The sequence below is a fragment of the Phascolarctos cinereus genome, unplaced genomic scaffold, assembly GCF_003287225.1.
Source record: "Phascolarctos cinereus isolate Bilbo 61053 unplaced genomic scaffold, phaCin_HiC Scaffold_7;HRSCAF=346, whole genome shotgun sequence".
Classification (NCBI taxonomy): Eukaryota; Metazoa; Chordata; class Mammalia; order Diprotodontia; family Phascolarctidae; genus Phascolarctos; species Phascolarctos cinereus.
Window position 1 is genome coordinate 53425896 of NW_027556180.1, and position 12573 is coordinate 53438468.

Genomic DNA, 12573 nt, shown 5'->3' on the forward strand with positions numbered 1-12573 from the left:
TAGAGCTTGAAATGATCTTATAGATAATTTAGTCTATCCCACTCACTTTACAAATAAGGAAACTGAGACTCAAAGACATTAAATGACTTGCCCAAGGTAACCTAGCTAATAAGTAATTAAGCCATTTTTAAACCCAGGTCTTGTTGTTCCAAATCCACTGCTCTTTCTAATGTGGAGGACTTAAAAATTAAAAATTAATGCAAGCTATAAATAACTAGAAAAAATACTCCAAATCATTAAAAATAAGGGAAATGAAAATTTGAAAAATGCTGATGTTTCACTCTGTACCTATCAGATTGGCAAAGATGACTTAAGAAGTGGTGAACAGTAGAGGAACTATAGGAAGAAAGACACACATAATAAATACACTGTTGGTGGAGAAGCAGTCATTCTGGAAAATTATTTGGAATGATACTAAAAAAAAATAACAAAATTATTCATATTCTTTGATCCAGTATATACACAAAGGAACTTGAAGACAAAAGTAAAGGTACTCTGTGTGTTTGTGTGTGTGTGTGTATCCACACACACACACACACACACACACATATACACAGATAGATAGATAGATAGATAACAGTATTTTTGTAGTTACAAGTAACTCTTTTAGTTCTTTCGATGCTCACTATTTGAGGAACTGCTGAACAAATTTGCAGCAAATAGCAGGCTGGAGTTCGAATCAGAAAGACCTGCGTTCAAATCCTGTCTCAGACACTTAATTCTATGATTTTAAGCAAATGGTTTAATCTCTCTCAGTTTCCTCACCTGTAAGATGGGGATAATAATAGCACCTACTTCAGTGTTGTTGTGAGGATGAAATGAGATATTATATGAAAAGTGCTTTGCTAACTTCAGAACACCATATAAATACTAACAATGATGGTGATGATGGTGGTGGTGGTGGCAGCAGTGGCCTAGGTGATGATAAATAGAATACTGTTGTGCCACAAAAAATGACAAAATTTAAGAATTCAGAGAAATTTAGGAGAATTTGTATAAACTGATGCAGAGAAAAAGAAGTAAAACCAGGTAAACAATTACCATGAAAATGTGAAAAAAAACAACAGTGAATGACCTAGATCTCTGACCAGTGCAGTGACCAGGTATGACTTCAGCTTACTGATGGTAACTCTGATTCTCTGGGATCATGGATTAGAATTACAGAATCTAGCAAACATTACCAGCCCTGATCAATGGGTTGATTTGTTTTGCTTAAATGTGCTTATGTGTTAACAGGAGATGGCTGGGGGAAGGGGGCAGGAGAGGGAGGGCAGCAAAGGAGGCAGAGGCAGGCAATCTTTGAAAAATGACAATGGAATTTTTTAAACTACATCAATAAAACTTTTTAAAAGTAATAGTAATAATTTATCCTAAAGAACATTTCCATAAAGCTATAATCAGATTACTATAGTAGGTTTTTAAATTATGACAATACATTTCAAGACTTTTAGGAACTGATGCAATTGAAATGAGCAGAACCAGAATCTTGTACACGGTAATAGCAATATTGTAACGATGGTCAACTGTGAAAGACTTAGCTACTCTAATCAATACACTGAGCCAAAATAATTCCAAATGACCCATGATGAAAAATGATGTCTACCTCCAGAGAAAGAATCAATGATCTCTGAATACAGAATTTTTTTTCACTTTCTTTTTTCTTCCTTTTTCTTGTTTTTTTTTTAAACACAGCTGATATGGAAATATGCCTTGCACGACTTCACATGCATAATTGATATCATATTGCTTACTCCATAATGAGTGTGGAAGGAGTAGGAGGGAGAGAATTTGGAACTCAAAAATTTTTTAATGAATGTTAAAAATAAACAAAAATTTTTTAAAAACAATCTATTTCAGATTCATTGTAACAGAATGGGTATTTTTATTAGAATTTGCTATTACTTTAGTGCCACAGAATGATGGAAAGAGAGTATGGCAGGTGAAATCAGAATAAACATGGGTTCAAAATCTGACAATTGACTGTTGTTACCTTAGGCACATCATTTAACCTCCTAAACTTATCTATCCACAGGAAATTGTTGTGAGGATCAAATGAGATAACGAAGGTAAAATGCCTTCTTAACTTTGAAGCACTATATGAATGTAAGTTAAGGACAATTAATTTCTTGGACCCTCCCCAAGCCCACGAAAGTTGAATGTCCTAGAAGCAATTGCCTTAGTCTTTGTTGTAGACAACCATCCCATTGTTCTAGACCTCATTTCACTAGCCCATAGCTACCTACAAAGCTCCAGGAGAGACAATGTACCTTTCCAAAGCACAAATATATGAAGAAGAGAATGGTGTGAAGGTAGCTGTTATAAGACAAGGGGGTGGGGAGGGGAACAACATTGAAGTTATATTTTTAAAATGAAAAAACTTTTTTAAATATTGGAGGTGTGTGGTGACCATTGATATTTAGGTTACAAAGTTATTTAGCAAGTAAGGGGCTCAGTCTTCTATAGACCACTTAGTACCCATGATGTTATAAAATGCAAAATCACAAGAATACTATTTTGATGAAAGTGAAGATTTTTGCCACTTCCCTGGTGAAGATGTCATAATTAAGATTAAAATAGTTATTTTTTTAAATCCTTTTCAATAAAAACTAAACATGAATTGTAGTATGCCAAATGGTAAGGTCGGATTCCTTGAATCCAACACAACACAAAAATTTGCTTTTGAATAGTTTTTCTTTTTTACTAAAAGCATTTGCTCTTTAATTGTGTTCCCTTGATTCCCTCCTACAATGATGCCATCTGCAGTCATCAAATATCAATTCATCTTATTTATTACATGCCAATCTAATTTTAAAGTACTTTTAAATTAAAAGTGTCACAAATGCATTTACTGGTGCTGCTTTTCATGAAAAATCAAGAATCAAAGCATTCTATATGCAATCTAGTATCATAAAAATAAAACTATATGCTGTTTAACAAATTAAGAAATGATTATATTTTCTCTCTACATCTTTTTTTCTCAACTGTTTAAAAAATTCTTATTCTTTCTGAGAAAATACCTGATTTCCCCTTTTGTGCTTCTTTATCTGGAAATCCTTAATGGTACAATTAGATTCCACAAATAATTACAATTATACACTTAATAGTCACCCCTGTGTTAAAATAAATATCTTCAGTAGAACACTATTCTTTTTCTTTTTTTCTTCCTGTAAAGAAATTCTCGACAGTTAACAGAATCTGCCCAAGCTATCTTCCAGAGGTATCATAATAAATTACAGTGAAATCAGGGTAGGATATTGAAATTGTACTATATTTAACATCAGATATCTCCAATCTGTCTGCTTTCTCCATTACATGCCCAAATTTCATAGCCTGATGTTATGCAGGGATATATCATCCCAAAATAGGGTTAGAATAAGAGCTATGTTATTACTGCCTGAGAAAGATACAATGTTTTTCTCCAACTAAAATTCTAGACTCTTAAAATTCAAACAGACTAACCCATGTTTTCATTTTAAAATATGGAAGGATGAAAACTGAATACTGAGTAAGTTCAGACTAAAGCCTCATTCTGTGGCCTACCATTTCCTTGGCAAATTTATACTTTTTTTTTGTGATAAATGTGAAGAAAGTAACACATCCCACTGGCACCAAACCAAGCCATGCATGATAAATTCATACACACACTCCTTTAGATGGGAAGGAAAAGGAAAAAGCTGAATAACTTTATGCTTCTCCAATCCAACTCCATTGCTTTCTTCCCTGTACCTCATTATGTTGACTGTCAAGAACCGAAATAAACACACTCCAGATTCAGGCTCCTCAGTGACCCCTCAGATAAGAATGGATACCTCCATGGTAGAAAAGGCAAAAAAAATTTATATATATATATATATATATATGTTTGTATGTATGTACGTATGTATGTATGTAGGGATAGGGATAGGGATAGGGATAGGGATAGGAATAGGGATATATAAAACATGCCGTTTCCGAGCACTCCAACTTTTAGGTTTGTTCTGTTCTCCGCTTGTGTTTTGTTTTTCAATCACATGCTTTCTTTGACATCCATCATATCAAATGATGAAATTCTGAACCGAGCTCTGGACAAAAAATAAGTCTTCAGTTAAATCTTAACACTGTGATAGCCCAAAATAGTGTTTCTGGAAATCACAGGAATTTGTACTTTCCTTCTTAGATTCATAACCAGGAAGAAAGAAGCTGTACTTTTCCACTGCTTTGCTCTACTTTTTTTTAGGGGTTTGGGGGTGGGGTGGGTAGTATTAGTGAATTTGTGTACAAACGCTGGAACTGAAGCCTTACAGAAGCCTTGATTTATTTATAAGAAAGTGACTCCCAGATCTGAGCAAGTCAGCCAAGCAAATGCTGCCTTCCCCCCACACACACACACACACTCACCCCCACCAATCCATCTGGCTTCCCACGTGGGACAGGTACCCAGGAAAGCAAGAGAGGCTTGCAGCTGCACTGAACAACTACATAGATAATTCCAAAGCAACAAAAACAGTTATTAAAAAATGAATATCATTTATTATTTTCTTTATTAATAATCACATGTAACCTCCGCTTTTTCCACAAAAGTCCACTTCAGATTTTTGATCTGTGATTTCTGCCTCTCCCCTGGGCTCCAGACCCTCCTCGACCTCCCTAACCCTAACCCCACCCCACTCCCTCTCCAAAATCCAAGCTGTTCATTTACGACCATAGACACCACAGAGAGTTTGTAAACAAGATTTGGTTGCTGAAAACGTGAACAACATCCCACTTCCGAACGGAAGGAGGTGAGGGGGGGATGGGATGGCATGGAAGGAAGGAAGGGAAGGGAGGGGAAACTTGCCAACTCTTTCAAGTCTTTCGTCTTCTGGGTTGTACACGTTGTAGCTGTTCCTTGAAACCCCATGACTCAAAACATTTATAGCAAGTGTGAGTGTAATTATTTATATTATATAATATAGAGAGAATACTCAGTCTTCCCGATTGGGGTTTAGGCTGTCCTTTGCACCACGATCCTCCCGTGCCCATCTCTCCGGAGGTCTTGTGGGGGTGAGGCTCCGGGTGGGACAGAAGCCCCGTCCTGTCTCCCTTCCTAGACCCTGTCTTAGAGCCGGGGTTTCCGGAGCAAAGTCTTGCTGAGGTCTTTCACCTCCTCGGGGCTGTTGACCCTCTCGTAGCCCAGCACCGCCATGGGCTGGTAGCAGAACTCCTCCACCTGCTTGATCTGCTGGAAAGTGAGGGCAGCCCTCCAGGCGTTGGCCGCCTGGGTGGCATTTCGAGCGGACACCACGAAGGGTTTGGAGGAGGAGCCCGAGCCACTGGTCATGTTCAAGGCAAACTGCTCCATCTCCGGGCTCACCAGGAGCCCCACGAAGTCGTACACCCTCCGCAGCGTCTTGACCGGGTCCCCCACGAGGTCCTCATAGCGCACCACCAAGTAGTGGCCCCGCAGCCAGTCGGGGGGCTGCAGAGCCGTCTGCAGGGTCTTGGCCATGCTGTTGCAGATGACTTCCATGGCCCCCAGGGCGTGATAGTCAGCCGGGCCGCTCCCCAGACCCTCCTTCTTCCCGCCCAGTTTGTGTCCGGCCGCCTCAAGGAAGGGCATGCGGTGCGCCCTCGGGTCCCGGCTGCGCACCACCTGCAGGCTCTCCCGAATAAGTCCGTGGCGGGAGCGGATGCGGGAGCTGGCCACGGCCCGGGGATCCCGCACCAGGTGGATGACCTTGAGATCCAAGGCCGGGTCTCGCAGCAGCGGGGCCAGCACCGCCACGTCGAAGACCCGCACCCCCTTGATGACGAGGGTGCGGTACTTGCGGCACTCCTCCTCGAAGCGCGCCAGCCGCTGGGGAGGGCACTTCTTGCACACACGGTCGTCCACCAGCCCCACTACCTCCTTGCGGTAAGCCGGGCACAGGGGCGACGAGCAGACCACCTTGTTGGTGGCGGCCCCAAAGATGCCCAGCGTCGTCAGGTTGCGCCCCCCGCTGCCCGCGGGACTGTACAGCTGGAAGACGGACAGGTCGCAGCGGTAGAGGGCGCTCAGCATGTCCCGCGCCGCGCCCTGCAGGGACACCGCGTCGCCGGGGTACAGCTTCTGCCACACGTGCCACACGGGCTCGTAGAGGAAGAACACCTCGGGGTTCTGATTGAAGAGCTCCCCGAAGAAGGACGAGCCCGAGCGCCACGTGGTGAACACGTAGACCAGCTGGCGCTTGCGGGGACCCGCACCAGGGCCCGAGCTGGAGCCGGGGCCGCTGCTGTTGCCGCCGCCCCCCGGGCCGGGCCCCGCGCTGCCCGGGGCCGCCGCGGCTGCGGGCGCGCGGTACAGGGAGCGGAGGTCGGGGCGCGCCTGCGAGCCGGGCTGCCGGGCGGGGGGCGGCGCGGCCCCCGGGGGCTCCCCGCGGCACTGCTGCGGCGGCTCCTTGTGCCACTTATAGTCCAGGAGGTTGAGCATGGTCAGCAGGAGCAGCAGCGCGTAGCCCGCGCACAGGACCAGCGCCTTCCTGCGGAACACCTTCATGCCGAGCGGCGAGGCGGGCCAGCGCCGGCCCAGGCGCCTCGGCCACGGGGGGAAGAGCGAGAAGCCACCCGCGGCCGGGGCGCCGGGGGTCAGCGGCCGGAGCTGGAGCAGCGGCGGCCGAGGCGCCGCCGCCGGGGGCCAGGGGCTCCCTCCCGGAGGCAGAGCGCGGGCCGAACTGTTGCTCATCCCAGGCGCGGCGCAGCCCGGCGGCCCCGCGGAGGCCCTTCCCGGGGCGGAGACGACGCGGTCCGGCTGCGGCGGCTGCGGCTGCGGTTGCGGCTGCGGCGGGGGCCCGAGCCCCGGCTCGAGGTCGAGGAGGCTGCAGGCGGCGGCTGCTCCCCGGCTCCTGGCGCTGTATCTCCCATGGCAGCGGCTCCGGGGAGCGTCTGTGGGAGGGGGGCAAGGGGAGGAAGGAGAGGTTGGCACCGGGGGGTCAGGCAGCGCCCGCTTTCTCCCGACCCTCGCCCACCCGGAGCCCTCCGCGCCCCGACTCCCGCCTCCGCCCCTGGCCACCCCCTCTTTGTTTTGCGCCCGCTCACCTGGAAGTGCGGGCTTTCCCCGAAGCGGCCCCGGATCCGAACTCGGCTGGCTGGCTGGCTTCTGTCCGCGCCTCCCTCCTACCCTGCGGAGTGGGAGCGCACCTTCAGGTCAGCCCGGGGACATGCCGGCCCGCGGCAGCCCCGAGCTAGAAAGAGTTTCCGATCGGCGCCGTACGCCTCGAGGCGCGGGGAGGCAAACTTTAATGGGGCCGCGGCGACCTGCCCAGCGCTCCGAAAAGTGTCCGCTGCACCGCTGTCCTGGCCGCCAGCGGCAGCCCCTCAACTCTTCTCGGGCTCCTGAAGCCCAATGCGCACTCACTCCGCTCCCCGGGGGGGGCCAAAGAGCTGGTGGAGCTGGGCAGTGGCGGTTATACTGGCCGCAGCCCCTCGAGAAATGTGTCGTTCAGGCTCTCCCTCTCCTTCCTTGGCTGGAAGCTTCTCATCTTCCTGGAGGAAGCGACGGCGGCGAGCGCCGGGGACCGGAGACAGCGTGCCTCGGCAGCGGCAGCTTCCTCTTCCATCCTCAGGAGGATGCCCGGCTGGGCAGCGCGGGCGGCCCCCGCCGCTCTGCAGTCTCTGACTAACTGGAGGGTTCCATGCAGACGCGCCTCTGTGCGAAGGACCCCGGAACCGACCACAGAGCTCCCCTCCCCCGCCGGTGCTAGCTGCTCCAGACCAACGACGTCTCAGTAAGAAGGCAGCCTCCGCCGCCGAACGAAAGCGAAGCACCGGAGGATGCTACCCGACTCCCCGGTCCCTGAGTGGCTGCAACAAGCTTTATCCTCAGTCTATGCATCGCTTCTCCCCCACTCGCAGCGGGTTGGTGGGAGCATCTGCCAATCGGACCGAACTCCTCCTCTTAGCCTCACATGCCCTCCTCCTCCCACCCAGCCAGGGTCCCACCTCCCTCCGCCCCCTCCACCCAGCCTCTTTTCTACTCCTCCAGCGGCGGCTCTACGGTGGTGGCTTAAGGTTTGTACCCGCCTGGTGGGCCCGGACCCCCGGAAGCCGCTGCCGTTACTTGCTGGGTGTTCTGCGAGGCCGAGGCTGCTGGGAATATCGCTGCCACTCTCGTGCGTTCCTGTCTTTGGCACCAGATGCCATGCCCCCCGGCTACCTCTCGGAGCCTGCCAGGCAAAGAAGGGGACTAGGCATCCGAATGCTGCCGGGGGGGGAGGGGGGGAGTTGTAACGGATCTTAGGCCTTACAGAGGAAGAAAGGAGAAAGACTTGTCCAAGGTCACACAGTGAGTTAGTGCAACGCCAGGATAGAAGCCGAGTCTCTGAGCCAGCAATCCACTGTCCTTGGCACAGTGCCACCTACCCTCATCCCTTCTTTGCTCTATGAAAGAATTGATAACAAAGTTTGTCCCAGGCCCCGCCCCCGCCACTGCCACATATGTCTTACCTAGCTGTATGTGTCAGATTCATTCCCCTCGTAAAGTCCCTTCCAGCTTTAAATCTCTAGCGCCAAGTACCTCCTGTGTTTACCCGGTTTCATAGGGGGCTCATAGTCCTGCAGCTCCGCGGCCTCCAGAGCGTCCTGTAGAGGATCAAGCTAGTGTTGACTGTTTTGTAAGCCACCAACACAGAGGCAGCTTACGAGGCTGAAGACAGTGACCCAGTGAAATTCACTTAACTTCTTTGTTTCTTCATATGTAAAATGACACCACCTACCTCACTGAGCTTTTGTAAAGAAAGTCTATTGCAATATTTAATAAAGGGGCTTATATACTTATATAATAAAATACTTAATAAAGGAGTTATAGAAATGAATTGGGATGAGACTAGAGACCTGTGATTACATTGGTATAGGGACCTCCCCACGCGGGGAAACTCCCTCGGTCTATTCAGTCACCTCTTCAATTAAAAGAGAGCACTGAGCGGTTATATGATTTACCCAGTGTCACACAGCTAATATGTATCAGAGGTGATTCAGAAATGAGCTAATGTGAGAAATTATGAGTGATAATAAATGTCACCTCAGGAATGGGGGGAGGGGAACCTCTCCTTTTCAGTGTTCAAAAGGGAGGTTCTTCGGTGCTCTCAACCCTTTTCATAATTCTCTTCCTAATTAGTGATTGTCAGTGTCTCACCTCCTTTCCCCGCATCTTTTCTCTAAATTTTCAGTTCCTGGGTGCGCTGGTTCTTGGGGGAAGGGACAAAAGGGCGGATTAGTATCTTCCCATTCAGAAAGAACTGGGCGGGTTCGTTTGGTTTTTGTTGTTGTTTTACTATTTTGGTCGGGGAGAGAGGCTTTTTTTTCAGCATAAATACTGTTCTACTTATTTTAGTTAATAAGTTAATATGAGAAGCCTCATTACCTCACTTAACCTCCTAGTGCCTCAGGCAAGTCTCTAAGATTACAAATTGCAAAACAGGTGCCAATCTACTTCAGTCAACATAGTTTACTCAATGGGAGTTTCCTATGCCAATGAGCTACCAGGCTGATCGCCCCCTTCCCCCAAAAAAATAAAGTATAATGCCAGGACTGATGTTAGTAACCCACATTTCAATAGCACTTGAAGGCTTACCGAGCACCTTCCTCATACCGTGGGAAGTTGTTCTGAAAGCATTTAATAATGCATTGACATATTTATCCATTTTACAAATGAGAAAACAGACTCGAAGTTTAAGTGACTTGCTCAGGGTCAGGGAGTATTAGAGCCATTTGCCAAGGCTTTTATTGTCACAGGAGGGAACTAAGACAAAGACAGGCTAATGAAGCAAGCAATGATGTTTTCCAATAAGAAGACATAAGATCTACACAGTGCTTTTCCTCAAAACTGTCCTATGAGGGTAGGCCAGGGGTGGGGAACCTCCAGTGCTTTCTTTTGACCGAATCTAAACTTCACAGAACAAATCCCCTTAATAAAAGGATTTGTTCTGTGAAGTTTGCATTCAGTATAGGGGTCTTGAGGACCTACAAGGCCATATGTGGCCTTGGGGCTGAAGGCTCCCCACCCCTTAGGTAGGTATTTCAAGCCGAATCATTCCATTTTACAGAAGGTTGTGGCTGAGATACGTTGGGTAGCTTACCTAAGGACTGAGAGGTAAACAGCAGAGCTCACATGAAAACATTTGCCCAAAATCATGTCTAATGGCCTGGAAACCAGGACTCAAACTGAAGTTGCTCCGACTCCTCATCTAGTGCTCCCACACTGCCTCTCAAGATACCTTAGAGATCCTTTTTCCAAATTCCTCATTTTACAAATTAATGACTTGTCCAAGGTAAACCAGCTGAGAAGGGTGAGACTAGAGCCCATGTTTCCTGACTCCACTTCCAGGACTCCTACGGCAGCAAGGAAATTTATGGCTTAAGAACCACAAGACAACTCTGGTCTCAAGTTGAGATCTTAGAGGCTTTAAAAAAAAAAGTTATGCTTTGACTTGTGCCCCCATCCAGGGTAAGCCTGGGAACATCTACATTTGGCCACTTCTGGCTCTCCCTGAGGGATATTTAATTACACTCTTGCCAGTGCTGAGTTAACAAGGAACATAGCATGGAACATAAAACAAGCTTAATACATGTACCAAAGGAAGCAGAAAGGACTTATCCCAGAGTCAGGAAAATAGAGTCAAGAAAAGTTTTGCCTTCTCATGAGTTCCACCTTTCCCCAGGGATCTAAGGCTAAACTCTTACTCAACTAAGAAAGATCTTGGGGTTGCCAGAGCTATGCACCACCCCTCTTTTGGACCAGCACAGTTCACATGACTCAATACCATGCCTCAAAACCAGCAAAGGGTAAGGTTTAGGTTTGTTCCTCCATATCACGGTCCCGTGTCCCAGTTTGAACAGTTCTAACCTTGAACAGGAAATTTCTGGGTGTAAGTCCAGGACCCCCTTTATTTGGTCTTCTATCACACCTTCTAGGACCTGATATCATGCTCTAGGTTCATATGGCATCCCTCTCTCTGTCTGGACCAAAGATAAAGTTTCCTGGTCCTACTGCAAGACACCACCAGCACTTCTATCACTGCCATTCCTTCCCCCTCCTTCAGGAAAGCCTTATAGCTCTGACAGTTGCCCTGGGCCATTATACCTCTGCACTAGTTATCACATTCCTAACTCTTATCTTATTCGGGCCTATAGAAGGGCTCAAAGATGGCCCTACAGACTTCTGTTAAGACTTGTTGACCCACCCTTTTCAAGCAAAGGTGTCCAGCTCTCTCTCCTGACCATGTTAGTTTAGAGGTATCCTTTGAAGTTGCAGCAGCTACATTGTAGCATCACGTGGTCAGAGAATTAAAGAACAAAGGGAACTGAAGCAGAGTGCCAGAAAAAAAAAAAAAGGCTGAGCTTGTACCATGCCTGAAGGAAAGGGGACTGGCATCCATCTGAGGCTGGCACAAAACAATTTCCTTCAGAATGACAGGAAACTAAGACAGCTTTGAGGTCCAACCCTAGAGAATCCACCATTAAAGAGGTGTCAGAAAGAAAGTAATAGAGGAATATAAGGGAAAAGACCAAAGTTACCAAAGATCTCAGAAGGAAGAAAATTCAATTAAAAACCTTGAGCATAAGCAGATAAATCAACAGGGAAGACTATATAAACAAAAGGAAAGATGGCCTCTAGAAGAGCTAAATGAGTCCAAACATCTCTAAAGGGATATTGTAAGACAAAGGAGAATGAGTCAAAATTTGATGAGGTGGCAGACCTTGTTGATTCTCCAAGAGATCACAGAACCATGAAAAGATGTTCCTAAGTGGTTTAAAGGAGAAATGAGAATTATGAATGCAAAGTTTATGGCATGCACTGCAGAAATAATTAGCAGAATAGAAAAACTTGAATCCCCAATGGTGAGCCTCTCCAAAGAAACAAAAAAGAGAACAACTTATGGGGAATACAACTATGCAAAAGCAAAGGACAATCTGGAAGAAGAGAAGCAAAAAACAATAACATTAAGAGAAAACAAGATCTCTATACAAGCAAAACATACTGATTTTAAAGATAGGATACATAGAGGCAATTTAAGTATCATAAAGTTTCCTAGATGAACATAAGAAAAAAAAACCATAACACCATGATGCAACAAATAATAAAATTGAGCTGTTCTTCTGAACACAGAAAACAAAGTTCTAATTAAAAGAATCTGAAGATCACCTCAAGGTAAAAAACAAAACAAACAAACAACAAAAACTTATGCTGCAAACTCCAAGACATATAATGGTTAAATTTAACAACAACAAATTCTGAAACTGATCAGGAGAAACACCTCAAATAAGGAAAAGAATTCCATTCACTCTTCCCCTCATTTGGAGTGCACACAATATGCCTCCTACATGATCAACGTCTCCACTGAATGTTTTTGAGATAGAGCAAAAACATTCCCTTTCCATTTGCCTTTCTATCTCCCATCATGCTTTCCACTACAAGGTTCAGAACATGCAAATTGTCCTAAAACTCAGATAGGCTTCAAGAAAACACTAAAAGGAGGAAAAAATACAGGTGTCCCACCCCCCAGCAATCCTGACACAAGTGAAAAACAGTAAGCACCAGAACTGAGGGATTTTGTCATGTTCTAAAATATGGAGAACCCA

At 46.4% G+C, this 12573-nt stretch overlaps 1 protein-coding gene across 1 annotated transcript; it reads right to left on the reverse strand.

The window, feature by feature from the left end:
- Positions 1-4486: 4486 nt before the first annotated feature.
- CHST2 (carbohydrate sulfotransferase 2) lies at positions 4487-7788 on the reverse strand. The gene is made up of 2 exons (XM_020970967.2): positions 7033-7788; positions 4487-6879 (listed from the first exon to the last, which is right to left on the reverse strand). The coding sequence occupies exon 2, from the start codon at positions 6677-6679 to the stop codon at positions 5078-5080; it is 1602 nt and encodes a 533-aa protein (XP_020826626.1). The 5' UTR covers positions 6680-6879; positions 7033-7788; the 3' UTR covers positions 4487-5077.
- Positions 7789-12573: the final 4785 nt, after the last annotated feature.